This window comes from Lithobates pipiens, unplaced genomic scaffold, assembly GCF_037356315.1.
Source record: "Lithobates pipiens isolate NorthernLeopardFrog02 unplaced genomic scaffold, aLitPip1_a1.2 Scaffold_3, whole genome shotgun sequence".
Lineage (NCBI taxonomy): Eukaryota > Metazoa > Chordata > Amphibia > Anura > Ranidae > Lithobates > Lithobates pipiens.
Genome location: NW_027507790.1, coordinates 169695657 through 169708040, shown reverse-complemented (window position 1 = coordinate 169708040; position 12384 = coordinate 169695657). Strand labels below are relative to the sequence as shown.

The 12384-nt window shown below is 42.0% G+C and overlaps 1 protein-coding gene across 1 annotated transcript in view; it reads right to left on the bottom strand.

Annotated features, from left to right (window-relative positions):
• LOC143941251 (baculoviral IAP repeat-containing protein 1-like) overlaps positions 1-12384 on the bottom strand; it is a 123394-nt gene that overhangs the window by 71002 nt on the left and 40008 nt on the right. Inside the window, exon 5 of the mRNA XM_077463291.1 lies at positions 1708-1756. Within this exon, the coding sequence (XP_077319417.1) occupies positions 1708-1756 (49 nt within the window). The remainder of the gene's footprint in view (positions 1-1707; positions 1757-12384) is intronic.

The following is a 12384-nucleotide window of genomic DNA, read 5'->3' as shown; positions in this document are numbered from 1 at the left end:
TTATTGAATTGTTCGTGTGTGTTTTGCGGCCGCACCACTCTGCATTCACCCACATGCAAGATTGACTGTTTCCCCTTGTTTTTCCAGAAATGTTCTGGAAAAAAGTGGATGGGAAGAGTCTAATCAGGAGCTGAATATTTGCGCAGCCCTGGCTAATCCCTAGGGAATACTCTGAGACTTTGAGCGGCCTGGTCTTTTTTTTGCTGAGGAGGAGATCACAGCCAAGGGGGGCTAATAGCCCCTTAGACAAGTCTGCCACGTGCCTGCGGGTTATGGAGGCCTCAGTGGAGCTAACTGGAGGTCTACTTTACTGAGAGTTGCTGTAGCTGCTTGAGGGGCTGTCGTCTGAGGATCTAGTTTGGTACCACGGGGTGAAAGTGGAGGATATTGGAAGAAGTCAACACAACAATGACAGTAGTGGGTACAGAATGGTGTGAGAGATCCTGTGCTGTTGTCATCCCTCTTATGCTAGAGTGAGCATTTATAAAGGGAACATTTGTGTCCATGGCCTTAATAACTCAGTTTATTTAAATCTCAAATTAATTTGCTCAGATGTCCAATCAGGAAGATTAATCCCAAAGTGTTACTACAAAGCTCAGTCCATCAGCAGCTTGTGCAAGTTCTGAAGAGAAAGTTCAGTGTCTTCAAATCGTTGCTAAGGGTTAATGGAGAATCCTACCATTACCCAATACTTATCTAAGTTCTTATTAAAGCATCAAAAAAAGCATACCCGCAGACTGGTTATTGCATTTAAAGAGTGATCACCATTGCGTGCTTGGCTGTGAGGAAAGTACTGGGAAAAAGGGATACTGGCATCTAGTTAGCGGCTCTACGGGGGTAGCTCTACACAAAGTTACCAGGCTAATTAAGCTGCATTGCTAAAAAGTCTGTTTACTGAGCTCTGTATCTGAAGCTCAGAATATACACACAACAAAGTGTGGTTTCACTTCCTGGTTCCCTACTGCGCATGCGTGAGTCACACTGTGCAATCCGAATGGTCCCTGCTGTCTCTGGGACCCGTGTGTGTCCCAGCAGACAGCGCGGGGGGACAGGAAGAAGCATAGACTCCCGTGGGAGTCTATGCCCAGAAGTGGGTGCAAATACCTGTCTTAGACAGGTATCTGAACCCCCCTCCCCCCTGAAAGGTGCCAAATGTAACACCGGAGGGGGGGAGGGTTCCGAAAATCGGAGGTTCAATCTTTGTGTGAACCTCCGCTTTAAGTGGTTAAAACACAGCCTTAAAAGTTAACCTGAACCTAAACTTAACTCTTAACCTCATCCAAACTAAAGGTAAACCTAAATGTAACCCTTTAGTAATCTTTCCTCCTAAATTTAAAGCTACAAAGTATATTATCACAAGGGATTTTTTGTGCTAAAGCCCCTGATGCCTACTAATCTGCAGCAAAATATCAGTGCCAAATCCCAAATTCTGGAAAATTATCAATGACAATAGATATAATACTTTCATATAGTAACTGTGTGATTAAAGTTATGTCAGCCGAATAATCCTATCGCTGGTACCAATTTGTCAATGGAAAGATTACGAATGGACTACTTTTCTTTTCCTATGGATTTTCTCTATCGCCAGACAAACAAGATGTCACTCCATTACTAGCAAGTACATTTTTGCCTGCCATCATCACCCTTAATAAATAAAGGCCACTGTCCGGCTATTTACTATAAATTATATATAAGGAATACATTTACCTACTATAGGTAGAATTTTTTCCTCCAATACACTTGTTAAAGATGCACCCTAAAAAAAAACACATAAATGGTGAGCATAGATACACAATTGTAAATTTCAATGAAATAGAGTAACAGATTTTATAGACCTCCAGATTTGGTTATATTCTATAAAATTATCAGAACTCAAATGATTCCTTTCAGCAGTATGTGGTAATTTTAAAGTGTTGCCTGTCAAAAAAGCCCAGCATTTGGGGCAAAGCACAAAGTACTCATAACTACAGCAGGTATGTACCTGTGGGTGTTTGCACTTCATACCTGTCAACAGTTTTAAGTATGCAGTATTTACAACTTTTCAAGCCTGAATTTATATTAGGATGACACTTGGCCTATGGCAACCCTAGTAACTACCAATATTATTAAAAAGACAGGGATCATAAAGTTGGTATTTATTACTCAGAAAAGGGGCCAACATTGATTGAGACACACAGCTGGTGCTAATGTGGCTTTTACACACACACACACACACACACACACACACACACACACACACACACACATACACAAACCTGAATCGGTGATGGACTGTCTGTTTAGTGCAAGGTGGGGGAACGGACATTAAGAACTATGCCACCAAAGATGTAGGTTTAATAAAAAAATGTCTTCTCTTTTAAGATAGAGCGTGAAGGATTAGAACCTCTGTTGAACTTTTACTACTATTCAGGACTCTGTTAGAAAGATTTCCCAATAACAAAAGTTTCCTCAGAGAGGAAAAGGAATTTATCAACAAGGAAAAGAAAGCAATAAAAATATGACAGTGGTTCTAAGACACCCAAATGAATATGCTATCCCAACATTTCATATTCCTGATTGTGTCTGTTATACTATGTACATGTGATAAAGTATCCTGTTCTCCTTGTATTGCTTCCTATATGTGAAAAAATTGGTGATCATGCCAATCCCCCTGCTTTCCTATTTCAAACTGACCACGTTAGGCATAAGAGCACATCCATCCCAGTGAGGTCAGTTTTCTGGCTGTGCTGGGAGCAAAGCCCGCCTATCTTCAAATGGCTAATGCCGGATACACACGACCGGACTTTCCGGCAAACTAGGTCCGACGGTCTTTTGGCAGAGTTCCGACGGACTTTCCGAACTAACGGACTTGGCCACACATGAACAGACTAAGTCCGTTCGAAAGTTCGTTAGTTTTGAACGTGGTGACGTAAACGGGACAAAAAAAAGGAAGTTCAATAGCCAGTAGCCAATAGCTGCCCTTGCGTCGTATTTGGTCCATTGGATCAACACACAGATGAAGGGTTTTCCCTATTTTAGGCTGTTGGATAGAAGTAGATCTTCTCAGTTAATGGCTGCACAGGGGGGAGTGTCAACACAAGTCTTATGCCGCGTATACACGACCAGACTTCTATTTATAAATCTAAACACCAGGTATATTTAAAAAACGGCCTATAATACACCACTCAGCGCCAAATGAGGACTATACCACAGATCTAAAAAATATATATATATATATATATATATATATATATGCCTGCATATATTATAACGGTAGAACCAAAAAACTAATAATAAAATCTGTCAGGTCTTTATGACCTACCAGACAAATCAATACGGTAGCAGCCGTTTAAAAAGTATAGTAATCATATAAACCAGTAATACCAAAAATTCATCAATATAGGTCTGAGAATATCAGTATTAAAACAGCGCTCTATATAGAGTCCAAGATATTTTCATAAAACTCTAAAAAGAAAGTCCTTAATGTGCAGACAGGGTGATTGTAGTGATTTAATCAACGTTGCGAGGTGTTCACGGTGTTATATCAAAATGCTGTTGACATCTCTTCCACCAAACAATGGGAGGACTTCACCGCGTGCGATACATTCCTCATAGGGGGTTAAACTCACCAGAAAATGTTGATAAAAACAGCCTTAAGGAGTAGTCACTCTTTAGGTATACCAAAATTCATACTTCATCACTAAGGGGTCCCGCTTTCAGCAATGCTTCAAATTCATCATAAAACAAAGCAGAGTGTACACATAGCGTAATACCGTTTTATTAAAAAAAAGAGATTGCACAAGCTAATAAAATAACCCATTTAAATATCTGCGTACATCGTTAATAAAAATAACCAGCATTCAAAATACGTGTATTTCACCGGGTTTCCAGACACCAGAGCCATCCACCTGTCCACCAGACACCAGAGCCGTCCACCAGGTAGCCTAATATTAGCCACTGGTCGGCAATCGAATATGTTTACTTGTTACATAGTCACATAGTCAGTCAGGTTGAAAAAAGACACAAGTCCATCCAGTTCAACCAAAAAAATATACCAGCCCATATACCCTATTCTATACCCACAGTTGATCCAGAGGAAGGCAAAAAACCTCAGCAGAGCATGATCCAATTTGCTAAAGCAGGGGAAAAAATTCCTTCCTGATCCCCCGAGAGGCAATCGGATTTTCCCCGGATCAACTTTACCTATAAATTTTAGTACCCAGTTATATTACGTACACTTAGGAAATAATCCAGGCCTTTCTTAAAGCAATCCACTGAGCTGGCCATAACCACCTCTGCAGGGAGTCTATTCCACATTTTCACAGCTCTTACTGTGAAGAAACCTTTCCATATTTGGAGATGAAATCTCTTCTCCTCTAGACATAAAGAGTGCCCCCTTGTCCTCTTTGCTGACTGTAAAGTGAATAACTCGACACCAAGTTCCCTATATGGACCCCTTATATATTTGTACATGTTGATCATATCCCCCCTTAATCTCCTCATATTAAGAGTGAATAAATTCAGTTCCTCTAATCTTTCCTCATAGCTGAGTTCCTCCATGCCTCTTAACAGTTTGGTTGCCCTTCTCTGCACTTTCTCAAGTTCCCTGATATCCTTTTTGAGAACTGGTGCCCAAAACTGAACGGCATATTCCAGATGAGGTCTTACTAATGATTTGAACAGGGGCAAAATGATATCTCTCTCTCTGGAGTACATACCTCTCTTAATACAGGAAAGGACTTTGCTCGCTTTGGAAACCGCAGCTTGGCATTGCATGCTATTATTGAGCTTATGATCTACCAAAACCCCCAGATCCTTCTCCACTATGGATTCCCCCAGTTGTACTCCCCCTAGTGTGTATGATGCATGCATATTCTTAGCCCCCAAGTGCATAACCTTACATTTCTCAACATTAAACCTCATCTGCCACATAGTCGCCCAATTAGACAGAGCATTGAGGTTGGCTTGTAAATTGGTGACATCCTGTAAGGACGTTATTGCACTGCATAGCTTGGTGTCATCTGCAAAGACGGAAATGTTACTCTCGATCCCAGACCCAATATCATTTATAAAGATAGTAAAAAGCAAGGGTCTCAGCACTGAACCTTGGGGTACACCACTCATAACCTTAGACCATTCAGAGTAAAGCCGCGTACACACTGGCGGACTGTCTGTCCAACTTAGTCCGCCGAAATACATTTCAGCGGACAGTCCGCTCGTGTGTGGGCTTCAGCGGACTTTTTCAGCGTGCAGTCTGGCGGACTAAGTATTTTCGGAATTTCCGTAATATTGTCCGTCCAACTTTGGTTTCAGCGGACAGTCCGCTCGTGAGTAGGCTAGTTGGACGGACTAAGTATGGCGCATGCTCAGAAAGGATTTACACGGCGGAAGGTTGCATTGCTGTGTATTGGACGTCCTATTTCTAGTCCCGTCGTACGTGCTGTATACGTCATCGCGCAAGCTTTCAACGGACTGTTTGTTCATCGTGTGTGGTCAAGTCCGTTCATTCGAAAGTAGGACGGACTGTCCGTCGGATTGTCTGACGGACTTAGTTGGCCAGACAGTCCGCCCGTGTGTACGCGGCTTAAGAATCATTAACCACTACTCTCTGAATTCTTTTAGCCTTTAGTCTTTTAGCCAGTTTTCTATCCATCTACAAACTGATGTTTCCAAACCTGTAGACTTTACCTTACACATGAGCCGTGTGTGCGGAACTGTATCGAACGCTTTTGCAAAATCCAAATATATCACGTCCACCGCCACCCCTCTGTCCAAGGTTTTACTTACAACCTCATATAAAGAAATCAGGTTTGTCTGACAACTCCTGTCTTTCATGAATCCATGCTGTCTGTTGCTCAAAATATTTTTTTCCTGCAAGAACGCGTCTATGTGGTCTTTTATTAATCCTTCCAGTATCTTCCCAACTATAGAAGTTAAACTAACGGGTCTATAATTACTTGGTAAAGACTTTGTTCCCTTTTTAAATATAGGCACCACATTGGCCCTGTGCCAATCCAGTGGTACTATTCCTGTCATTAATGAGTCCCTAAAAATTAGATACAATGGCTTTGAAATTACAGAGCTCAATTCTTTTAGGATCCGTGGGTGGATGCCATCAGGTCCAGGTGCTTTATCCACCTTTATTCTGTCCAAATATTTCTGGACCATATCACTTATGAGCCATTGTGGATTTGGGACTGCGTCAGTACCACCCCCATTGTGGACATGAGCTCTCCCATGCTCCTTTGTATACACAGAGCTGAAGAAAGTATTTAATAAGTTAGCCTTCTCTTTGTCCCCAGTCACCCACTCCAGATTATTTTGCAAAGGGCCTACATGCTCAGACTTAACCTTTTTACTATTAATATATTTGAAGAATTTTTTTGGGGTTTGTCCTACTGTCTTTTGCAATCTGTCTTTCATTTTGAATTTTTGTATCCTTGATTTCCTTTTGACATATTCTGTTATATTCCTTGTAACATTTAAATGACACTAGCGTTCCTTCATTTTTATATTTTTTGAAAGCTCTTTTTTATAGTTTATAGCTTTTTTAACTTTGGCCGTGAGCCACATCGGCTTTATTTTTAACCTTTTAAACGTATTGCCCATGGGAATATACTTTGACGTGAGATCACAAACAGTCTTTTTGAAGAATTCCCATTTCTGTTCTGTGCCCATTGGTGTCAATATTCTCTCCCAGTCTAAGTCCTGGAGAGCAGCCCTCATCCTTGGAAAATTTGCTCTCTTGAAATTAAGTGTTTTTATCTTTCCCGTATGTGATTTTTGCTTACAGCTAACATCAAATGAAATCATGTTATGGTCACTGCTACCCAGATGTTCCTTTATCTGAACATTAGTAATACGTTCTGCATGGTTTGAGATTACCAGGTCCAACAGAGCATCATTCCTAGTTGGGGCCTCAATAAACTGTACCATAAAATTGTCCTGTAATAGGTTTACAAATTTTTGCCCTTTAACTGTCCCAGCAGTGCCATTACCCCAGTCAATTTCTGGGTAGTTAAAATCCCCCATTATTATCACTGTCCCAGCCCTTGCAGCCCTTTCTATCTGTGCAAGGAGCTGAGTCTCCACCTCCTCATTAACATTGGGTGGTCTATAACAAACTCCAATAATTAACTTTGAACTACGTGCATCTGTATGCAGTTCTACCCATAATGCCTCAGACTCATCACACTCTCCATCCACCAGGTCCTCTTTCTCACTCGCTTTGAGATTATTTCTCACATACAGACAGACCCCTCCACCTTTCCTTTTTACTCTGTCTTTCCGAAAGAGTGCATAGCCAGGAATATTAATAGCCCAGTCATGTGAGGAATGAAGCCAAGTTTCAGCAATACCGATTACATCATAGCTCTCCTGATGCACCAGAGCTTCCAACTCGCCTATTTTGCTTGGCAGACTTCTGGCATTGGCGAACAAACATTTTAATGTATTAATATATTTTGACCGGTCACATACTATCCTCTTGGGTGTTCCAAGATTACAACTAGGACTTGCTACTATATTTACCTTGGGTTTATGTGCTTCAGTTACCCTACCACTAATGCCCCTAATATTACCCTCTGGAATATGCTCCACGCTGACTATCTCTATCTCTGAACCCACCCCCCCATCACCTAGTTTAAAAAACCCTCTAACTTTTTGGCCATCCTTAATCCCAGCTGATCTGCACCCTCCTCATTTAGGTGCAGTCCGTCCCTTCTATAATACCGGTTATCGACTGAGAAGTCGTCCCAGTCCTCCAGGAACCCAAACCCCTCCTTACTACACCAGCTTTTGAGCCACTTGTTTACTTCCCTAATCTCCCTCTTCCTTTCTGGTGTGGCTCGATGTACTGGTAGTATTCCTGAGAATACTACCTTGGAGGTCCTTTTCCTCAACTTAGCTCCCAAGTCCCTAAAATCATTCTTTAGGACACTCCATCTGCCTCTGACTTTGTCATCGGTGCCAACGTGCACCATGACAGCTGGGTCTTCCCCAGCCCCTCCCAGTAATCTGTCCACCAGATCCGTGATGTGCCGAACATATCTTGTATGAATGTGAACTTGTACATATCTCCCCTTAACCGTGGATTAGGCTGATAGCGTCCGGTTACTATGACGATGTGCAGCGTCATGCTGGCTGGACATTGCGCGATTGGCTGGCACGGACGGAGTCTGGGTAATATAAACTGGCCGCTGGCGTCGTGTGGCCACGCCCTCTGTTGAAGTCAGAAGTGACGAAACGCGTCAGGGCGTGGCCTACACAATGCTCCCGGAAGTAATGTGTGCGCTCCACCGCTAACCAAAGACAAGGAAGTCACCCACAGTGTACACAACGGAACACAGGTGGACGGCTCTGGTGTCTGGAAACCCGGTGAAACACACGTATTTTGAATGCTGGTTATTTTTATTAACGATGTACGCAGATATTTAAATGGGTTATTTTATTAGCTTGTGCAATCTCTTTTTTTTAATAAAACGGTATTACGCTATGTGTACACTCTGCTTTGTTTTATGATGAATTTGGAGCATTGCTGAAAGCGGGACCCCTTAGTGATGACGTATGAATTTTGGTATACCTAAAGAGTGACTATTCCTTAAGGCTGTTTTTATCAACATTTTCTGGTGAGTTTAACCCCCTATGGGGGATGTATCGCACGCGGTGAAGTCCTCCCATTGTTTGGTGGAAGAGATGTCAACAGCACTTTGATATAACACCGTGAACACCTCGCAACGTTGATTAAATCACTACAATCACCCTGTCTGCACATTAAGGACTTTCTTTTTAGAGTTTTATGAAAATATCTTGGACTCTATATAGAGTGCGGTTTTAATACTGATATTCTCAGACCTATATTGATACATTTTTGGTATTACTGGTTTATATGATTACTATACTTTTAAACGGCTGCTACCGTATTGATTTGTCTGGTAGGTCATAAAGACCTGACAGATTTTATTATTAGTTTTTTGGTTCTACCGTTATCATATATGCAGGTATATATATATATATATATATATATATATATTTATATCATTTTTTTTAGATCTGTGGTATAGTCCTCATTTGGCGCTGAGTGCTGTATTATAGGCCGTTTTTTAAATATACCTGGTGTTTAGATTTATAAATAGAAGTCTGGTCATGTATACGCGGCATAAGACTTGTGTTGACACTCCCCCCTGTGCAGCCATTAACTGAGAAGATCAGTTTATTGCTGTTTCTTTGCCCCTACCCTTTCAAGCCCCTTATGCAGCTGAAAACAGAGGTAATTTGGTCATTTTAAGTCCCTCTTTTTTTTAAACTTTTTTTTATTTTTTATATCTATATCCAGATGTTTTGCCTTTTATTTATATTATAAACTGAATGGGTTGTTTTACAAGGTGAGGCTTCACATATAGTTTAAAGATAGATATATTAATTTCAGTCAATGTTACTATCACTGCCTCTCTGGTTAAACAGGCAGGATAGGAAGATAGGGTAAATCTCCCTGATAACCAGGGCCGGATTAACATATTGGAGCTGCAACTTAAGATAGGCCCATTTGCCCAAAAAAATAAAAAATAACACAAAAAATAAAAAAATAAAAGATGGACTTCGTGGGTGGTGGCTCAACGACCAGGGATCGCAGGGGTAGCTGAAGACCTACCCCACCACTGTTCAAAATTTGGGACTCCTATCATCTATGGTTCCGGAGATACGGGCCTCCTTGCGCAGCCTGTCAGAAGCTACATACAGAGTGGCCCGTTTGAATACAGCAGACTGAGAGGATGAGCTCACAGGGCCTCTCTTCACTTCTTGTCAGAGGCATTGAGCTTAATGGACAGCTTGGAGCCTGCAGTATTTGACAGGTACACCGCCTGTCAAACTCACCCATTGATATAAATGGGGCCACTCTGCAACTGCAGGCCAAACTCAGCAATCACTTGCAGTAGCAGCATATTCCAACAATGTAAAAATACCATTCTGCAATGTAAAAAAACCCAAAGAAAACAAGAAGGCGGCAGTAGCACCTCATGAACGCCTGTCAGCTGCTGCTATATCACTCGTTGAAAAGCAATCCACCACAGATCACTTTTCAGAGGGCAGTAAGCATTATCGCAAATGGGAGAGAAACTTGAAACACATCATCCGTTTCACACTCCCCACCAATCAGGTCACTCCCCAGCCACTTCCCATGTTAGCCACCTTCCAGTTACCCCCCCCCCCGCTAACTGATATCCCTCCATGACCACCTCATACCCCCCGCTGACAGACCTCTCTCTCCAGCCTGTCCCCACACACCCTCTAACCTGCTGACCGGTGGATGGGAGAATCACTCTATCCGTACATAGTGCCTGCTGTCATACCCTCCACACTCATCTTCTGTACATACTGCTCACTGTCATACACTCCACATTCCTCTCCTATACATAGTGCCCCCTGTTATACCACCCCACAATCCTCTCCTGTACATAGTGCCACTGTCATACATGCCACATTCGTCTCCTGTACATACTGCCCACTGTCATATCCTCCACACTCGTCTGCTGTACATAGTGCCCACTGTCATACCCTCCACACTCCTCTCCTGTATATACTGCTCACTGTCATACCCTACACACTCCTCTCCTATACATAGAGCCCCCTGTTATACCACCCAACAGTTCTATCCTGTACATAGTGCCCACTGTCATACCTGCCACATTCCTCTCCTGTACATACTGCCCACTGCCATACCCTCCACACTCCTCTCTTGTGCTTACTGCCCACTGTCATACCCTCCACACTCTTCTGCTGTACATACTGCCCACTGTCTTACCCTCCACACTACTTTCCTGTACATACTGCCCACTGTCATAACCTCCACACTTCTCTCTTGTACATACTGCTCACTGTCATACCCTCCAAACTCCTCTCCTATACATAGTGCCCCCTGTCATACCCCCCACAATCCTCTCCTATATATGCTGCCCACTGTGATACACTTCTCTCCTGTACATACTGACGCCATAATACCTTCCACACTCCTCTCCTGTACATACTGCCAACTGTCTTTCTCTCCACTATCCTCTCTTGTACATACTGACCCCATAATGCCCTCCACACACCTCTCCTGTAAATACTGCCCCATCACACCCTCCACACTTCTCCTGTACATACTGCAAACTGGCATACCCTCCACACTCCTCTCCTGTACATATTGCCCACTGTAATACCCTCCCACACGCCTCTCCTGTACATAGTGCCCACTGCCATACCCTCCACACCCCTCTGCTGTGCATACTGCCCACTGTCATACCCTGCTAGACATGTGCATTCGTTTTCGTCCGAATGCATTTTCGTCCGAATTTCAGGTATTTTCGTTTTCGTTTTGACAAACGATAACGAAAGTGCAGATTCCGAAAAACGAAAGATCCGACATAAATAAATGCTTTTTTTCGTTTTCGTTGTTACAACAGTTCGATATAGAATAGGAGATTCGAAGTGACCGTTCGATATAGAATAGGAGATTCGACGTGACTCCATATGTCTATTGAACCTGTGGTTGAATGTGCCTAAGTTTCGTTTACCTCTATTAGTCCTATTATATAGAAAAGCTTCGACAGAGAGTAAATATTCGACATAGAGAGAACAGAATCGACAGAGAGAAACGATACTGGAATTGGGTGGGGGAAGTAAATTAAAAAAAAATAATGATAATATTCGACGGGATCGTTGCACGTTTATAATAATATTCGACGGGATCGTTGCACGTTTATAATAATATTCGACGGGATCGTTGCACGTTTATAATAATATTCGACGGGATCGTCGCAACTATACGACACTGCAATCGTACATTTCGGCAATCGAATGCTCCGCCTATAGGCTATATAGTTTAGCAGCTCCATCGAATCTTCTTTATCCATTCGACAGATACCATAAGCCTTCCAAGACAGATTCGACCGTAATTCATGTGGATTTTCGGACGAATGCAATTTTTGCACGAAAAACGAAATAAATAAAAACGAATTTGGGGAGTAACTAAATAAATAAAATTTACGGACGAAAACGAAAAAACGAAACGAAATATTCTAGTCTGCACATGTCTATACCCTGCACACTCATCTCCTGTACATAGTGTCCACTGTTATACCATCCATACTCCTCCCCTATCCCTCTTACCCACAAAAACAGTTCTTCTATATTATATTGAATATCCTCAATGTTGCCAGCTCTAGAATGGGCACACCTTTGTTAGTTCAACTAAAGGAAATCTTCTCAGTTCTCATATTTGTTCTGTCCATTATTAGTACACATTTAATTTTATGATTACTACTGTGATGTATAGAGGAACATAGGAGATGTCAGCTACTCTAAATATACCACTGGTAAAAAAAAGGGTCCCTGAAAATATTTTTGAAATGTTGGCAACTATGTACC